The sequence below is a fragment of the Callorhinus ursinus genome, unplaced genomic scaffold (genome assembly GCF_003265705.2).
Source record: "Callorhinus ursinus isolate GAN/ISIS: 27379988/994484 unplaced genomic scaffold, GSC_fseal_2.0 scaffold34, whole genome shotgun sequence".
In the NCBI taxonomy this organism is placed as follows: Eukaryota; Metazoa; Chordata; class Mammalia; order Carnivora; family Otariidae; genus Callorhinus; species Callorhinus ursinus.
In genome coordinates, this window is record NW_027397096.1 from 10,191,356 (window position 1) to 10,211,471 (window position 20,116).

The 20,116-nt window shown below is 47.8% G+C and overlaps 2 protein-coding genes across 2 annotated transcripts in view; one reads left to right on the forward strand and one right to left on the reverse strand.

Annotated features, from left to right (window-relative positions):
- Window positions 1-1,010: 1,010 nt before the first annotated feature.
- On the forward strand, window positions 1,011-1,647 carry LOC112808366 (divergent paired-related homeobox-like). Its single transcript, XM_025851455.2, has one exon. It carries the CDS (start codon window positions 1,011-1,013, stop codon window positions 1,545-1,547), a length of 537 nt encoding a protein of 178 aa, XP_025707240.1. The 3' UTR covers window positions 1,548-1,647.
- Window positions 1,648-14,064: 12,417 nt separating this feature from the next.
- The window catches only part of AATF (apoptosis antagonizing transcription factor), a 100,244-nt gene continuing 94,192 nt past the window's right edge, over window positions 14,065-20,116 (reverse strand). Inside the window, exon 12 of the mRNA XM_025851189.2 lies at window positions 14,065-14,402. Coding sequence (XP_025706974.1) covers window positions 14,339-14,402 — 64 coding nt within the window. The 3' untranslated portion in view covers window positions 14,065-14,338. The remainder of the gene's footprint in view (window positions 14,403-20,116) is intronic.

The following is a 20,116-nucleotide window of genomic DNA, read 5'->3' on the forward strand; positions in this document are numbered from 1 at the left end:
TCTGACCCTCTTCCCTCTTGTGCTCTCTATCTCTCATTCTCTCTCTCTCAAATAAATAAATAAAATCTTTAAAATAAATAAATAAAACTTAAAAAATGTAAAAGTATGGAAAAACATATACCATATAAATAGTAACCATAAGAGAGCTAGAGTGGCTGTATTGTTAAATATATACATTGAGATAAATATCACTAGAAACAAAGAGGAACATTTATAATTATTAACATAATTTGTCAGGAATTTGTCTAACCATTATTAATGTATACACACCTAAAAACAGCTCCCAAATACATCAAGCAAAAATTGACAGAAGTGGGGGGGGGGGGTGGAGTGATGGGTAAAATGAGTGAAAGGGATTAAGAGGTAGAGACTTCCACTTATAAAATAAGTAGGTCATGAGGCTAAAAAGCACGGCATAGGGAATATAGACAATAATGTGGTAATACACTTATTGTGGTGAGCATTTTGTAGTGTATGTAATTCAATCACTGTGTATACAACTGGAACTCACATAATATATGTCCACTATACTTTAATTAACTTTTTTTTAAAAAATTTAAAACCATGAAAATGTCCTGGTCAAACCAGGAGGGTTGATCACCCTAGCAAGAGAGCAGTGCCTAGAGGCCAGCATCCTGGGCATGATGAACATTACAGAGAGTGAACTTAGAGGAGAAATCAGGAGATACACACTATGAGGCCATGGTAAATATTTATAAATTTGAATAAAGAACCATGATTAATTATCTTAAAAATGGACAGAATTAAACAAAAAAAGAAATAGGTAAGTCGACAGTAACAGGTCTGGATCAATAACTTAAACTTCCATCCTAAGGAAGTGGAAAAAAAAAAAAAAAGAACTAAACCCAAAAAAAGCACACTGGAGTAAAAAATAAAGATGAGAGTGGTAACTAATGAAACAGAAAAAAAGCAATAAATAAAAATTAATAAAACCCAAAATTAGTTAGCTCTTGACACAGGACCAGAGCATGGGGATCCAGCTAGATGGGATGGCAGGCACAGGGGACCTTCCTAAAGGAAAGGGTCAGAAACATTCACAAAGGAAACGAACCATGTTCACTGAGAAACAACTGGCAGATTTAGAATTCTTGTTCAGCAAGAACCCATACCCCGCTCCCAGCCTTCAGAAAGAAATGGCCTCGAAACTGGAGATACATCCCACCGTACTGCAGGTTTGGCTCAAGAACCACAGAGCAAAAGTCAAGAAAGCCAAACAACAGCAATTAGCTGGGGCGGAAGTCAAGGCCAGCTCTTCCAAGAGACCCACGGATGCCGCTCCAGGAGCCCCCGATGGTGCCTACCCTGCTTCCCTCGTTTATACAGATCACCCCATACCTTCCTTCCAACTCAGCATATGCTCCAATTTTAAGGCTCTCTCAGACCATCCTTCTGGCCACAAAATAGTCCATTTCGGCTGCTGCCGAGATCCTAACATCTACTCCCTATGTCCCATTACGGAATCCCAAATTCTTTCCACAAGCTTCACTGCTAATTCTTTGGGTTCTTCATCTCCACAAAGAACTTAGTGAGCAAAGCCAGACACAAAAGGTCACCTACTGTAACGATTCTCAATGATTCCAGACAAGAGACAGAGTCAGGATCTACGCAACATGGAGGCATTTCAGAAACGGGCTTCGTGGAAAAAAAAAAAAAAAAAAAAAAAGACCCACAAGTGCCCGTGGGGTGGAACTGAGTGGCAAGAGTCGCTCAACAAACTATTGTGATGGGGATGTTTCATGTTGTAATTCAGATGGCAGGAACCTGTATGTATAAATTCATCCAAAGACACAGAACTGTAATATTGTATAACATACACCACAAAAAAAAAATCATGTGACAGGACGGAAGCATCAGCTAATGCCACTGGCAGTAACCATTTTGCAATATATAAATGTATCAAATCAACACATCATACACCTTACACTTATATCTCAGTAAAGCTGGAGACAACTTTTAAATTATATCTCAATAAATATATACAATGAGACTAAAAAAAAAAAAAAAAACCCAAAATTAGTTATTTGAAAAGATCAACAAAAATCAACAAACAAGAGAGAAGACACAAATTTCCAAAATCAGGAATGAAAGAGATCTTGCTAGTGATCCTTCTGAAATTAAAAGAATTATAAAGATTATAAACAACTTTATGCCAATAAGACAACTTAAATAAAATGAACAAATTCCTAGAAAGACACCATTTACAAAAACCGACTTGAGAAGAAACAGAAAATATGAATAGACAATAACAAGTGAAGAAATCAAGCTAATAATTAAAAATCTTCCCACAAAGAAAAGCCCAGTCCTGGAAGCCTTTGTTGATGAATTTTCTTATCAAATATCTAAAAGAAGAAATACCAATCTTTCACAAACTCAGAAAACAGAAAACATTTTCCAATTCATTCTCTGAGGCCAGTATTATCCTGATACCAAAGCAAACAAAGACATCACAAGAAAGGAAAACCACAGACCAATATCCCTCATGAATACAGAGGCAAAAATTCTTAGCAAATATTAGCAAACCGAATCCAGCAACATATTACAAAAAATTATACATCACAGCCAAGTGGGATTTGTCTCAGGAGTGCCAAGTTAATTTAACATCCAAATCAATTAATGTAATATACCATATTAATAGAATAAAGGGCAAAACCCATATGATCATCTCAATAGATGCAGAAAAAAACATTTGGTAAAATTCAACACCCATTCTAAATAAAAATTCTCAACAAACTATGAAAAGAAAGGAATTTCCTCAACCTGATAAAGGGCATCTATAAAAAAAACCAAACTATAATGGTGAAAGATTGAACACTTTTCCCTCCTAAAATCAGGAACAAGGCAAGAATGTTGACTCTTGCCATTCTACTCATACTGGAGGTTCTAGCCAGTGCAGTAATTGCTAAATAAATATTATAGGCTTGTAGATTGGAAAGAATTAAAACTATCTTTATTCACAGAGGGCATGATCCTATGTGAGAAATGGATTTTTAAAAACCAGAATAAACATATTCAGTAAAGTCAGAGGGTTCAAAATCAATATACAAAACAATCAACTGTGTTTCTGTATACCAGCAAGGAGCGATCCAAAAATAAAACTATAGAAATATGCATTGACAATAGCATCAATAATGGTAGAATACTAGTGAAGAAATTTTACAAAAGAAGTGCAAGATTTATACACTGAAAATTATAAAACACTGTGGAGAGAAATTGAATATAAGTAAATGAAGAGACATTCCATGTTCATGGATTGGAAGATTCAATGTTGTTAAGATCGCAATTCTCCCTAACTTGATCTATGGAGTCAATGTCATCCCTATCAAAATCCCATTAAGCATTTTTATAGAAATTAGCAAATTTATACTGAAATTTATATGGAATTGCAAAGAACCCAGAATAGCCAAAACAATTTCGGTAAAAATTTGGCAGACTTAAACTCCCCATTTTCAAAACTTCTACCAGGATAGAAACAGGCAAATAGAATGGAACAAAATTAAGAGTCTAGAAATACATCCTCATATTTATGGTCAATTGATTTTTGACAAAGGAGTCAAGGCAATTCAATGGGGGAGAAATAGTCTTTTTCAACCAATGGTACTGGGACAACTGGATATGCATATGCAAAATTATATTTTTAGACCCTCACACCATAGGCAAAAAATAACTCAAGATAGATTATAGACCTAAATGTAAGCTCTAGGGGCGCCTGGGTGGCTCAGCTGTTAAGTGTCTGCCTTCGGCTCAGATCACGATCCCAGAATCCTGGGATTGAGCCTGGCATCAGGCTCCCTGCTCAGCAGGGAGTCTGCTTCTCCCTCTCCCTCTGCCCCTGTTTGTGTTCCCTCTCTCGCTGTCAAATAAATAAATAAAATCTTTAAAAATAAATAAATAAATGTAAGCTCTAAAACTCTACAAAACTTCTGGAAGAAAGCAGAGGAGAAAAATCTTTGTGACCTTGGGTTGGGCAAAGATTTCTTAGATATGACCCCCAAAACACCCACCCATAAAAGAAAAAAAAAATGATAAATTACACCATCAAAATTAAAAACATTTGTTATTCAAAAGACAGCATTAAAAAAATAAAAAGACTAGCAGAACTAGTCTGGGAGAAAATATTTTGCAAGTCTTAGCTGATAAAGGATTTTTATTTAGAATATATAAAGAATTCTTATAATGCAATAATACAAGCAACTCAATTAAAAATGAGCAAAAGAGGGGCACTTGGGTGGCTCAGTTGGTTAAGCATCTGACTCTTGATTTCAGCTCAGGTCATGATTTCAGGGTTGTGAGTCCAAGCCCTGTATCAAGCTCTGCACTCAGTGGGGAGTCTGCCTGTCCCTCTCCCTTCCCTGACCCCCTGCCCCCCACACTCTCTAAAATAAATACGTCTTTAAAAAGATAAAAATAAAAATGAGCAAAAGATCTGAATAGACATTTCACCAAGGAAGATAGATATATAGATGACTAATAAACACAAGTTAGCCATTCCACATCATCCGTCACTAGGGAAATATAAACTAAAGCCACAAGAAAGTCCATTGCTTACTAGAATGGCTAGAACCCAAAGACAATAACAAGTATTAGCAGGGATGTGGAGTAATTGGAACACTCACACCTTGCTGGTGGGAATGCAATGTGGTACAGCCACTTTGGAAGACAGTTTGGCAATTTCTTAAAGAGTAAAACATAAACTTACCATATGACCTAGCAATTCCGTGCCTTGGTATCTATCCAAGAGAAGTGAAAAACATGTCCCACAGAGACGTGTTTGTTTGGATCAGCTTTACACCTAATAGTGGAGATCTGGAAATAACTCAGATGTTCATAAATGGGTGAACAGATAAGCCAAATGTGATGGAGCCACACCATGGGGACTGCAGCGGTCCAGAGAAATAAACCAGCGACGTGGGCTGTGGCGTGGATGAACCTTACGCTATGTGAGAGAGGCCAGACACAGAGCCTACACAGGGTAGGATTCTTCCAGGAAACACTCAGAAAGGACAGCTCCCGAGCTACGGAAAGCAGATCAGCTACCGTGTGGAACGGCACACCAGCTTCGAGTTATGTGTTGGGCTGATGAAAATGTTCTAGAAGTCAAGTGTGTTGATGGCAGCAGAAATTTACTAAAAACATCACGGAATTGTGCATTTATCGTGGGTGAACTTTATGGTATGTAAATCACACCCCACTATGAAAACTGTTAAAGTCCCGCAAAGGGTAGGAGCACACGAACCTCACCAGCAACACCCAAAAAAAGCCTGCCTCCCGCCTTTGCACCCGCGTCCACCAGCAACTCCTCCAACACCCCCGGTTCCCCCTGCAGGGATCCTCCCCGACGCCCAGGGGAGTGTTCACATTTAGCTCATGGCACTGCTCGGGAGAGGACCGTCTTCCTGCCTGTCCTCCCACACGACCCAGCTCCTAGGCCGGATCTTGGGACCAGAGAAGCAGTGTCGGAAGCTCCTTCCTGTGCCGTGAGCTCCCTCGGACGGATCGTTAAGTCTAAACTTCTATTGGGCAGCTAAGCCCAGAAATGGACCCCGGCACCTTTCTAAGTTAATTGAGTTACAAAATGATCCTTTTAGGACCAAAGTCATTAAAAAACAGCTGCTTCTATGACCCATCGTATTTATTACCTTTCATCAAAATCTACTCTGGTCTGCCACCCTCTGGCCTAGTCCAACCACATCCCCCCACCCCCACCCCGGCCTGAGAAACCCTGGCGCGGAGGCTGGGGGGGCTCGGTCACCCGCAAGCAACCTTGACCACAACGATACCTGGTACCCACCCACACATTTCACAATAACGGGGAGGAGGGCTCCTTGTTCCGTGGTCCTGCACGGTTTCTGTGGCCTCCAGTCCCCGCAGAGCCCTATCTGTTGTTCTTCCCGATAAGGCACAGCCCCGCTCCAGGTCCAGACTGGAATGATTTACCCAGCGGGCCTGTGAGCAATCCTACATCACGGATGCTCCCTCTGGTTCAGAGGCTGGCTGAGCGCGGGGGAGACCCCGAAGTAGCAAGATCCAGCTTGGCCAGCGGTGAGCTCCCCTGGAACTCACCTCCAGCAGTGAGCAGCATGCCTAACCCCTGTCACAACGCACAGGCTCCCCCACGCAGCAGCTGGGCCCATCTCGGGCGGAGCACTGGGCAAGGGCCACCTGGGTGGGGATCCTGGTCACCGGCCCCTGCAGCAGCACCGCCTGGCGTAGGGAGTGGGGGGGGGGGGGGGGGGGGGGGGTGGAGAGGCGCCTTGCTGACCACACGGGCTCCGGGCTCTGCAGCGTTCTCCTGCCCAGGAGCTGGGATGCTTTGCACTGTCTGCTGCAGGCACCTACCTCCACGCCTTTCTTCACTATTCAAAAGTCACACCCCCAAACCACGGCTAGGCACACACAGAAACACAATTACAGGAGGCGGGAAGTACTCAACTCCAGCAACGCATCCAAAACTCTACCCTAAAATATCTGCATATTAAACTACCAAGGACAGTTAAGCTTTCAAAGGGAGAAGATCAAAGTGCTGTCATCTTTTAATTTAATCCTTTTGTTGCATCAGTGGTCTTAAGAGGGATGAGAGAGATCAAAATAAAAACGGAAACAAACTATAGCTCTTTGGCTGTTGTGTTTTAGTCTTTTTTTTTTTTTTTCTCAATTTGGGCCACAAAATAGGTCAGCTCCATTACTGATCAGCCTTCCCACAAATATTTAAAACAAATTGAATTGCACACCCAATACCCATCACAATTACACCAGGCACAATAACTAAATTAGCAATTCAACAAAATAATTGGAAATGCGATTCTCTCTATTCCACCAGTCTCCCTCGAGGGTTTAGCCGATCTATGGGGGAAAACTCAGCTTTCCTAATTCTGCAGCTAATTAGAGACACACTTGTAAATGAAGTTGTTTGTCTTAAAGTTGAAATTCTCATCTGGGGGGTGAGGGAGAGGCAAAGAGAGGAGAAAGTCCTTCCACTCTGGAGCAAGTGTATAAACAGGTAGAGAGAGCACATGCCTGGGTTCTAATTAGCAGCCATATCTGCAATTAATAAAACATCGCTATTTACCATCACTTCTCTGGAAAGGAACTTCAGAAGCACCAGGCTGGCTAGAGAGAGGCATGCATTGGCGCCGGCCCGCCCTGGGGTGGCGGGCTGTGTGAAGCTGTCTGTGGTGAGCGGCCGGCCCACTAGGACCACGGGAGGCCCAGAGACGCAGCCGACTCCTGCGTGGGCCCTCCAGTTCGTACCAGGGAGCCCCGGGGCCTCTCCCAGCAGGAAGCAAAGGGGAGGCCTCCAGGCCAAACAGAACATCCCCTCCGGTGGGCGCCCCCAGCCAGAGGTGACGGTCTACCTTGGCCCACTTGCTCAGGCCACTCTTGGAGAAGCAGTCTTGACGTTTCAATTAGGCTGTCCTTGGCCTCTTTTTGCTCCTTCAGGAAGGAAAATCTCCATTTAATTATATAACGGAGAACTAGGGCTTCCTTTTGTCCCCTCTCACCCTCCTTCAGGAAGATCAGGATGTGACTCACCCCCTCCACAGGGCTCCAAAGGCTTGAGATGACGGTCACGGTCACGGGTGGGGGCGCGGCTCGGTGCCCACGTGGCAGCCGGGAGCTCCTCTCCCAACGCAGGGCCTGCACCGCACCACGGAGCGCACACCTGGGTTGAGCACCCCACGGGGAACAAAGGCCTGACCTTACCAGCAAGGTCAGCACATGAAACGGTGGCCCTCGGGCCTGGGGAAGCCTCCGTTCTGAGATCCTCCCAGAACATCACAGCCCCTAGGTGGGGGGTGAGGCCGGCCGAGGAGCCTGCTAAAACGCTGATAAGTAAATTCAAAAGCACCTGCCCCTTACTGCTTATCTCCTCAAACAATGTGAACTCGGGAGTTATCACATTTAAAGTGTTCCGTATTAGCCTTACTTTTAGCTCTTAAAACCAAGTGCAGCGCGCTACAACTTTAAAGGACACAAGAGTCAAACGAGAATAAGTTGAAGGCAGCGGGATGGGTGGGGCTGGGCTAGCCGCCCAGGCGCCCCCTCAGCCACTCTGGGCACCCAGGCAGGAAGCCACTGCCTCCCCACCCCTTCTTTGTACCCCAGGTCACAGCCCAGCCACCCCAAAGTCTCAAGCAGGCCCTCCTGCTCACATACCTGGCGTGTGAAGAAAGACACTGCACCTCGCTGCCCCATCTGTGGATCGCTGACTCCATTTGTAATGTTGGTGTTTGAACGGTTGAGAAATATTTGTCTAGACCCAAGCTATCCAATATAGTAAGCCATTAGCCACAGTGCAAGTGCCCAAAGCCACATGTGGCTAGAGACGAGGGTATGCAATAGCTCAGAATGATAGGATTACATCCCCATCGTCCCAGAAAGTTCTACTGGACAGCACTGTCTAGATGTTCTGGACACAGCTAGAGCTAGAAGAGGCTTCTCCTGGGCTCCGCAGAATTCCCCACGGAAGAGTGGAAGGGACGCTGGGAGCTCGATGCTGCCCAGGCTGTGGAGGGGCAGAAATCACGGAGCGGCGGGCTAATTGCTTGGGGCTCCATATCAGCCACACCTGCCTGCTGACGCACCTGGCCGCCCAAGGCAGGGCTCTGGGCCTGACTGCGGAGCCCCAGGGAAGTGCCCTCCTGCCAGGCTGAGTTCTCACCCGGGGGAACCGGAACCTTGGAACGTGGTGCCAAGCTCGGAAAGGGGCTTGGAGCCCAGCCTCCCAGGAGTGCCCGCCAGGATTAACAAAGGCAGTTCCAGAGGAGGTAATGGCTTTGATCAGAACCAAGTTGGAGCACACGGAACTCTCCAGTGCAGGGGAACAGACATGCACCCAGAGACTGGGTCACCTGCCCCCACAGCCCTTCGCCAAGCCTCCACCAGGGCCTGGCACACAGCGGGAGGTCGACAACATCTGCATGAATGGACGTGAACAACATCCTTGTGCCTCTGCTAAACCCAAGTCTACGGAGCTGCCTTTACTTAGACACAGCTGCCTACAAGTGTTTAGCTGAGCCGCATCTTACTAAGTAGGAGCCTGAGGCCCAAAGGTCAACCAGCTTCCCCAAGGTCAAACCCTAGCAGATTTCATTTCTAGTCCAGAATTCGTCCCGCTTCACCTTTTGTTCCTATCTGTGCTTTGCTCGGACACCACAGCCACCCATTCCAGGACTAAGCTGTGCCCCCAAGTCTCTATAGGAGCCGGTACCCCTGGCCCTAGATAAACCCAGCAGCCCCTACCTTGGGTAAGGGCAGGCCAGGAGGCGGCCTCACCAGGTGACGGGCACCTGCCAGCCAGAGCAGCCCCAGCTCATTTCCAATCCAGTCACAAACAGGAAGGGGGGGTGGGAGGAGGGTGGGCAGGGACCTTTATGTGTTACTGTCACCATGCCTGTTGGGGCCCTTATATTCTTCTACCCTCTCAGTGATGTGGGATTGTTGGTGGCTGGTTGGTTGTTGGTTTTTTTTTTTTTTTACACTCTTTTAAATTTTCTTTCCCGAGAATTCAGTGTCCTTGACCTCGACAAATGAACAGAGAACCCTGAACCAGGGGAAATAAAAGTAGCAAACTTCTCAGGAATAGAAATGCTGCTGTGGCAGTACCCTAGAGGCAGACCCCCGCGAGGGGCGCCCCCTCTGCGCTCCTGCCGCCCCTCGACTTGGCCAGGACAGCTGTGCACAAACCGGAGAGATGCAAATCAGCAGGGCGACATGGACCCCTCCCCTGGGATTTGAGAGAGAATCAGTGAACGAACTTACCAAATTGCTGGCCATTATTTTGGAGATGTTAGGAAGAAAGAGAAAGTGAAGAGAGAATGAAAATGAAGTAGATGAGCTTTAAAAAAAAATGACTAAGGCAAGCGTAATGTAACTCCTCACACAAGTGCCCTTACGACACAAGCACATATATACATTTAAAAAGTAAGAACAGGGGCGCCTGGGTGGCTCAGTCGTTAAGCGACTGACTGCCTTCCGCTCAGGTCATGATCCCAGGGTCCTAGGATCGAGCCCCACATCGGGCTCTCTGCTCGGCGGGAAGCCTGCTTCTCCCTCTCCCAATCCCCCTGCTTGTGTTCCCTCTCTCGCTGTGTCTCTCTCTGTCAAATAAATAAATTAAAATCTTAAAATAAATAAATAAAAATCTGAGCCTCAATTAAAAAAATAAAAATAAAAAGTAAGAACATGTAGGAAACAAGGTTCATCTGCTAGAGACAAGGCTCGCTGCTTGGATTTGCCTTTAGTAAGCACGGGGACACAGGACCGTGGAGGCAGGGTGCCGCAGAGGGGTGGCCTGCAGCCCCGCCGTGACACCCCCGCGACCGCGGGCCTCCTGACCTTTACCTCGGCTTGTCTGCAAAGTTTTGCTGAGACAGGTGCCTCATTCGTGAGTCTGGCCCAGGGAGACTTGGATCTTGGCATCACCACATCCCATGGACACAGTGACTACTACGTCCCTGGGGAGTGTGGTTCCACGGTTGATGACGAATGTCACATTTGGATTCATTCTGTGCCTCGAACTCAGCTCCCTCCGGGTGACACGGTAAGAGGTGAAGAGGCGGTGATCTTGGAGAGCTCTTAGCAAAGTCCACGGGGACCAGGAAAACCAACCTCTCAAAGGAAACGATGTTTTTAAGCTGGGGATGCAGAGCGTGGTGCTGGACTGCTTGGAGTGGACTTTTCCGTGTTCTGTTGGTTCTCGGGGTTTCCGAATGATGCTCCTGACGGCGACCCGTGGACCCACCAAGGGCCGGACAGAGTAGCAGGGATGAACGCACAGCCGAGGGAGGTGAGGGAAACCCACACCAAGGGGTCCCCAGGATGAAGACCCTGAAAGCAGCAAGAACCTGAAAGCTGGAGGGGAGAGTGGAGAGCAAATTATATGCAGTCCAGCAGCCAGGAAAAAGATATGGGGGCCGAGGAGGGAGATGATGGTGTCACTTTCTATTTATCCACCATCTTTCATGGGAGCCTCTCCAAACACATTATAGGCAGCAGCTCTTTAATCCTCCCAGAGGAGGATGCCGATTTGCAGGGTTCCCTGGGGGGCAAGAAATAAACCCCAGGATCAGGCTCCTAGGCCAGTCTCCTCTCTGCCTCTCCACACCCTTTGTTGGGGAATGGCCCGGCCTACAGCGAGTGAGCAGTGAACAGGGTGCTAAAATAAGCCTCCATAATACGAACAAAGAGCCTCTCAAATAGTTGGACTTTATTTTCCCTTGGTTCACTTTACTCCTAAAAATGTATGATGAGGAAAAAAATTTGTTCTTTTTAAAGATTTTATTTATTTGAGAGGGAGAGAGCATGCACACAAGTGGGGGAGGGGCAGAGGGAAGCGGGAGCGTGACATGGGGCTCGATCCCAGGACCCTGGGATCATGACCTGAGCCAAAGGCAGACGCTTAACCAACTGAACCACCCAGGCGCCCTGAAAAAAGTTATTTCCAAAAGACAATAAATGAGTTTATGTACAAATATTGGACAGTAACATTATTCATAATGGCAAATAATTGTTAACAATTAAATGTTCAACTACAGGGGATTTGACTAAGTGCTGAAGATACAGCCCCAAATGGAATTATTAATTAGCAATTAAATGACTTAAAAGGTATCTGTAAAAACATGAAAATAATCTTTTACTGTACTATTTTAAGATTTTTAAATTTTCTTAAAAGATATATTTTAGAGAGAGAGTGCAAGTGGGAGGAGGGCAGAGGGAGAGGAAGGGAGAATCTCAAGAAGACCCCCTGCTAAGCCCAGAGCCTGACCTGGGGCTTTGACCCCAGGACCCTGAGATCCTGAACTGAGCTGAAATCCAGAATTGGACGCTTAACCAACTGAGCCACCCAGGTGCCCCTAAAGATTTTAAGTGATCTCTACACCCAACGTGGGGCTCGAACTCACAACCCCGAGATCCAGAGTCACATGCCCCTTTTACTGTACTATTAATATTAACACGCAGGATACTATGTACCTACCACTGGTTCCCAACTGGGGGGGGTGTGTGTTATGTGGACGGGGAGGTGTGGCCGCATGGACAGTTTTCATTGTTTTTTTGAAAAAGTAGAAAACTTCAAATAGTCTGAAGTAAAAACTAAGGCTCCCCCCACCCCCCCCAAGCTGCCCCCCAGGGAGAAGAGGGGACCACTCTACCCGGTGGTGCCCATATAGGAAAGACGGCTCTGGAGTACAGAACTGTGAATACCGAGAGGTGGCCATTTCCGGGTGGTAGGGTATCGGCCGAGACTTACTTGTCCCTTCTACTTTTCTGTAGTTCGTTGTGGGTGTAAAATAACGTAAGGCAAGAAGGCAGCCTCCGTCTGCTGTCGTGAGGGGAGGGGCCCACTGCCTGCTTCCCAGCCCTGGCAGGGGCGCAAACCCAACCAGCAGGCAGCGGGCCCCGCTGGGAGCAGCTCGGCCTCGCTGTTCTGGTGAGCGCTCCAAGGACTGTGGCTTATGGGTGTCGTGCGTGCGGTAGTCAGCTGGGCAAAAAGAAAATAAGCAAACTCCACACAAAAGGGAGGAATGCTTCAGTCAACACTGAAAAAGGGCCCTGGATTGAAACTCGTGATAACAGTTCTCACCTCATTTGAAAATCAGCATTAGCTACCAAAATGTAAAGTATTAGTTTTATTAAAATGCAAATCAATCAACTAATCTGTCTTTCTAGTAACAGTTGAATTGCAGTATCCGTGTCAATTAAAATAGTTTCCAATTTATTCTTGGCTGGAAGGAGGGTGGTCTTCTGAATTTTAAAATGCAAGCTTCTCTTTACTGAAAATTCTGTCCTTTCTCATCTCTCCTGATTTTAATTCATTTTAATTAAACACGTTGGACTCCAAATATCTTGAAGTACCTGTTTAAAATCTTTTTCTTCATCATGTCACCAGTGACTGTGACAAAGATGCCATCTCTTTAGGAAACAGAGGTCAGCGTCAGCCTCCCCGGAAGTCCGGTATTGGGAGGTTACTTACTGCTGTTCTAACGTGCACGATCCGGGCTCCTCAGGGTAGGGAGACAGGACTGGATGTTCTCTATTTTTAAAAAGTGATCATTCTGAAGGGAGTAAATGTGGGGGAACTCTATTCCTGTTGATCTTCTGGGTAACTGGAGACACACCGAAAATTCAACATTTCCCTGACAGTCAAGCCCAAGAGGTAACTACTGAGACCAAAGAAACAAATCACCACGTACCAAGGTCCAATTAACATGAGGTGGAAACCCTCCCCGGCCCCGCCCACCCCATCCTGAGCTCAGCAGGCACTCTGATGCCCATGCTACGTGCAGGAGCCCAGCCTGCAGGCACGGTGTGTGGTCCCCACCCAGACGCCAGCAGTGTGACATGCGGGATTCCTGGGCACCCAAATCTGTCACTTGGTTCTGACATTTCAAAACAGCATTGGAACCTGACGTTAACAACAGTGACTAGTTATGCACCACAACTGAATGCACGTTTCTTCTCGAATTCCACAGCTCTACATAAAGATGTGGGCAAAGGAGCCGGGCCTGGTCCGTCGCAAACACCGGGACGCACACATTACTTATGCAAGATAATCTTCATTGAATATTGACCACAGCAGGCCAATAAATCCCCCTTATGGGGATTTAATTTCCAGCTTTTGACCTCTGGATGAAAAACAAGTGAATCATTTCCCCCTGCTAGATTTACACCAGAGCTCATCTCAATAAAGTGATTTAGGAATGGTGAGAATGGAAAAGGACTCTGGAAGAATCTATGGGGGGGAAAAGAGGAAATGAGAAAGAAGTCAGGGATCTGTCATTTGCGACACATAGGCAAATGCCTCCAAGTTATAGAGTCTCCTGGGCACGGTTCAGAGGTTTCTGGGGATTCCCTGCTCCTTGGAGCCATGATCCATCGCCAAACATGATCCGCCCAGCAAGCAGCATCCTGGCTTCTGTGAACTTTATATCGTGAGAGGAGTCTGTATGACTAGAAAGTGAAAACCCTCCCCACAAACCTGTCCCCCTACCAGAGCTCTAAGCCGACTTACTCCATGCTGCTTAAGACATCACATGCACACGGCAGTGGCCGTAAGAACATGGTTTATTTGTGATGGTGAACGAGTGTGGAGTGCGGGTCCCCAGCAGACTGAAGCATGGGGGACATGCACACTTGATTCTAGGCTTCCCGGGACTTATTAGGCACGTGCTCTGAACCCCACACCTTCCCAGGACTCCCCAACTAGCCCAAAGCCGTGGGTCAGCGGCTTCCTGCATTTGAGGCTGGCCGAGGCGATGCACGGTGGGTCCGTGGGTCCAGAAGCTCTGCCTCGGGCCTGCAGCAAGAGCCGCGGGTGCGGTCAGTCCCTTTGGCCTTCGTCAGGAGGGCGGAGCTGCCCAAAAAGAGATCGATACAACTCGGTCCTAGAAGACAAACAAAACAAACCGGTAAACACACTGGTTCCCTTTTCAAGGTTCAACAAGAACTGAGAAGCCGGGAAATGCCCCCTCAGTTTCTTCAATGGCCAACATAGCCGTGTCATTAAAAATGCACCCCACAGCCCTTACTCACAGATACAAAGCAAGGAAGAAACTAGAAGCAGCCAATCAAATAGTAAAATATGTAAATAGTCCGGTGTGGCTGGATACCTGTCTTCAGGGAATGAGTTTTCTATAAGTTTGCCCTTTACAGACAGGCTCTTCAAGTAAGAAAACAAGATTGAATATTTTAATAGGATGTATGAGACCACCGCATGACGAGGAGGATTCAATCAGACATGGGATGTAGGGGGATATGATTTAGTTTTCATTCATTTTCTTGGACTTGGCAGTACTTGAAAAACAATGAAAATGACCCAGCAACAAGATTCCAATTACTACCACATGTGCAGCTGTTTGGTGGTAGGACCAAGGTTCTCCCCCACTCCCCTGGCCCCTTTTATCTAGTTTCAATCTAATAAATAATTCGATTGGCTAATTTATTTCTAGAGCGGGGCTTCAATTAGAAAATGATAGTAGGCCAGGGTCTTGGGTCCCTGAAAATAAAGTATCTCTTCCAACCTCTGTTTCTGCTGTGAAATGCGACACACATACACCCCCACCCAACCGAAGTCCTCTGTCAAGGCCTGGAAATGCAAAAAGGGGTGGGCTGGGGTCTCTCCTGTCCTCGTCACCGGAGCTCCCAAACACGGTCCTCTGTGCTCAGAGCACAGGTTCTCCCTGTGGAGATGTGAGGAGGGTGGTGAGCCACGGAGGAAACACGGCCGGCCAGGGCAGGCGACCCACAGCTGCCTCTGCATGAAGGTCAGGCCACTGACCCCCACGGACGGAGGCCGGGTGTGCAGGGTACAGTCATGTGCCAGCCACAGAATGACCCCACGGGAAAGCTGTGCCTGCTGTTTCATACTTTCAAGATCTAACCCGAAAAGACAGCCCGCCATCCTGGCTAAGAAAAACCCACCTGAGAGCCATCTTCAGCAAATCTGACTCTCCAAACAGAACAAAACACCAAACCACCACCCTTCAAACAGCTATTTTGGTTTAACAAGACTTCAACACAAAAACTTACGAGTCTGTGTTTGAAGTCATCCCGAGAGGGTGGTGCACAGGAACAGAGGTTCCATCATTAGAAAGTCCAGCAATAAAGACAGCCTATTAAGTCTAAAAAAGGAAAGATCCTAAAGAAGAAACTGCAGTAGCCCCAAATGCAGCCTGACCCTATCGTGCCGGGGAGCGCAGGGCCGGCACAGGGGTGCTGGGAGCCGGGGAGGGGGGCGGAGACGGCAGGTCTCCTGTACTATGGCAGGGATGTGACCTAAGAATTCGCCAGCAGCCGCCCCTGAACCATGGACCAGCTTGGCGGCCTCAAGACAAGGGCCACAGCCTCACCAGGAGCTGGGAGCTGCGCTCTTCCCTTTGGTCCCTGGCCGTGCACACCTGCCCGCCCGCCAGGGCCAGCCCGCGAGCACAGGCTGGGCGGAAGGCGTCTCTGACCAGGATGCAGACGAGGGGCAGGCGGCCTGGCCTCACTTCCAGAGGCAGTGGCTACCAGATCACCAGCTCCATCACCCGCAGGACAGCGGGGCCCACACAGGCTTCCCAGGAGCTCCCATGGCCCATTTGCCCATAAGCACAAGTCTCTCCGGTCATTTCCACACACGAACTGAAACGGCACGAAGGGGCTAGAGGGGCCAGGGCAGAAAGGGCGGTCTGGCCTTAAGGCTGCGCGGGCCGATGAGAGGGCCCCGCTCGCCGGCTGGGACCGTGTCGGGACCGCCTGTGAGCGCCGTCTCGGGAGCCCGGCCCCGCGCCAGTTACTGGCCACAGCGGGGACACACGTCAGGAGCACCGAGTGAAACGCTGAAACCCATGTTTTGATAGAACATCATTTCACACTCAGGTGGACAAAGCTGACAAACATATGCAGCTGTTTGTGGCAAAGCAACCTGGAAGGCTGAGGGGTCTGGGATCTTAAAACAGTTTGAGACAGAGAGAGAGACATGAAGAGGAAGGGATGATTCCAGTGTAAAACCTCCAATGTCATTGCAGCTCGGGGCCTTCCTCAGTGACCGGCTCTACCCTCACAGCATCTCAAACTCCCCGTCCCCCCGCCCCCCGATTCCAGTCTCACCATCGCTGACCAGGAATAAGGTGGTGGCCCCGAACTGACTTTCCCATCCCCCCCTGCCCCACTCTGTTTCTCAGCCCCAACGGGGCACGCACACCCCCCCCGGGGCACCACCAAGATGAAGCCCCCTGGCACCAACTGCTCTGCTCAGCGCAGCCCTGGCGCATCCTTCCCCGCAGAGGCTCTATGGTGTGGGGGTCTGTCTGCCCTCCTCCTGCAAGAGTTCTACAGAACCACGCAGCCCCCTCACACATGGAATTTTTCTCAATAAATTTAATAGTCACAAAGGACATAATTACCAGAATCTTGTGAACCCTACCTTTTGGAATAAAACTCGCACATTTCTTTTGTAAAGCACCCAATGGAAAGTACGTGCCAGACTGACTTGATACCCATCATCATTCATTTAAATAACACATAAACATACTCTTAAACTTGGAAACTTTACAGCGTTCTCTCCTTTTTAAACTCGTATTTCCATTTGATTTTTCTCTACAGATTTTTGTTCTAATTGTTTTATGCTTGAAAGTCTTTTATTGATCACCCTATTATACTTCTTGGCCACAAAAAATATGTAAATTGAAATACTTTTTGAAATTTCAGAAGTTGAAATGAAAATATTTTCATTTCTTGACGCCATAAGGCTCTAAGTAATTAAAAAAGTACTTCTGGATTGTGTCATTATTACACAATTATTATTAGGACACAATCGACATATACAACAACAGTATAATAAAATGTATTATAATTTTGGTGAAAATTTATTACATGTACGTGTGTAAAACGTTACTGGAACGGCATGTCTTCGTGATATGGATGGGGCCTGTCACGTACCCGTGGTGAACAGCATTTATCACCGGAATGAAAGAGCGCTCAGCATCCAGGCTACTCCTGTCTGTCGATGTTTGCAGACGCAAGCACAGAGAAACCTCATCACGTAAACAAGCAGATGGGGACAGGGGAGTTTTGTGACAGCAGTGTCCCCAAATTCTTTTGATTCCTCTGTACATGCCCCCCAAAATCACATAGTGATCTGCCACCAAAAATTGGTTTTAGTGATGTGCCAGCTGACAGCTCAATCAGGCTGTCCCGCAGCTTTGTTGGAAATAAAGCCCTGGAACCCTCCAAGCCATGGGGCCTTGTTACCAGTTCTCAATCCCCGCGTCAGTGCCATGAGGCGCGCTCCTGCTCAGCGCCCTGGCGGGGCGGGCGGGGGGGGGGGGGGACCCCTCCATGTCAGAGAGAGGAGGGGCGCAGCGGGCTGCGCAGGTGGGGGGACCACCGTGATAGGCGAGACCAGAGACCCCAGCCCCGGCCCAGGTGCACTCTCCAGCTGCCCCACTTGGGCAAAGAGCACACATCTGGAAATCGATTCCCAAAAAATGTGTGTGGTCCTTTCCCCTTGGGGAAGTCTCTGCACACCCCAGCGTGAAGACTCAGGGCTGGGGAGCACTGCGTCTCCCTCACACGCACACACGCATGTGACGTGGTGCCAGGGCTGAGGGAAAGGGAAAGGCATCTTCAAAGAAAAGGAATCTGTCCATATCCCTTTCCCCATCCCAAGGAAAACAAAACTAAAAATAAAACTGGGTAATAAAAAGGCACCACGGGACAGAGGGTCAGGCTGCCTTCTGCCACACGGAACATTTTCCCCTGCAGCATCTTTCCTAACCAGGATTTAGCCATGCAGAGAAGCTCGACTATCAATCCTTCAGGTTAACCTTGTCTCCATCTGATTCTCTAGGGTAAGTGTATAGTTTAATACTTGAGGTCCCCTTAAGGCTATGCATAATGAACTTGGTTTAAAAAGAAAAAAAAAACCTTAATTCCTGCTCCCTATCACTTCAAGAATCAAGATCTGAATCACTGAGCTGAAACGCCTTCCCCACTCTTACCCTTGCCCCACACTCCCTGCCTCACTGGCCAGTGGGAACGTCCACTGTGGAAAATGTATTAATGTTCGTATCATGCAGGAGAATAACCTACAGAGTAATTAACAAGACTTGGACCTAAGGTAGAAGGTCGATAGCAGGGGCCCTTCCTTGAATTAAAATTTAACTTACCCTTTATTGCAACCTACAAAAGCAAGTAATGAGCACTAACATTTTTATTTCTTTTAAACTGTCATTTAGGCTGTAGAGGGGATAATTACCTATCTCTAGTGTAGTAAGGTTTTATAACCCTTAGTGAGGCATTTTCTAATTTAATATTTTTACTATATTATCATAAAACCTGTTTCTGGAAAAAAAATGATCATGGATTAGCAGCCATTTTCCATAAAGACAGAGAGTGTGTGTGTGTGTGTGTGTGTGTGTGCGCGCGCGCGCGTGTGTGTGTGTGTGTGTGTGTGTGTGTGTGTGTGTGTGTTTTAGGATTCGGCTTATTTATGACCTGATTCTTCTGAAGGGACTCACAGTACTGCAGCTGAGGGAGCCATGGGGTGCAGTGGCCCGAGCGGCGGGCCCCTGCTCCGTGCGCACCACCTGGGTGCGTGCCCGCGTGACCCTTGGCACGCTCCGTGGCAGGCTGCGAGGGCCAGACGACGGCAGAAGCTCCTCCTCACGCTGAACCCAACTCCGCCGTCCTGTGACTGCCACCCACGGGCCCCTGGTCCTCCGGAGCCCCCGAATGCTCTTCCCTGCGGCAGCATTTCAGTGATTTGAGGTCCTCCCCTAACCACACCTGTTCTTCGCCAGGTGAGGAGAAACCGTTCCTCCCTGCTAGGACGAAGCTCCGAGATGCCCCCACGCCCTCCACGCCAATCCTGACACGCCTGGCGCGGCCTCGTTGGTCCAAAGTGGGCAGAACGGGGCTCTCTTCCCTCCGCCGTTCTCAGCACACACCTCCCCTGCCTTCACGGGGCTTCGGATCTCTTCCTAATAGCGACTGAACAAGATGTCTTGCCAATTACTGCCTGACACATACCAGTGACCCCAAACAAAGGGATCCTCCAGACCCCGACCCTCTGAATGCTTTGTGGTCAGCTCCCCAAAACACGAGACACAAAATGGTACCTTCCTTTAATCTTTCATTCCTTCTGCTTCCTCTGACCCAGATCCATCCTACTCTGTACCAGTGACTTTACAGGTGAGAGAAAGGTGTGTGAGAAATGCTTCTGTGACCTAACAGGGGAAATATATCGATCCACATGGCAAGCAATTGCCCTGTGCTCTTTAGGGGCCGCGGTGGAGGGTAAACCCTAGCACGTCACAGGACTGAGGCAGAGACATGTGCTGGAACCTGTCTCCAAGACTGGATTGTTAGGGACGCGAGCCAAGTGAAGAGACACATGCGGCTCTTAGGACAACGTACATAAATTATGACAGTAGAAAACTTAGGATTCCTGAAGGTAGCCAGGAGGTCAGCACTTAACTCTCCCTCGCTCTCCTCCCAACATCCCCCGGCAACAAAAGGTGGATCACAGCCTCCTTTCCTGAAATCTCACACTTCCAGACCAAAAACCAACACACACACACACACACACACACACACACACACACACACACACACA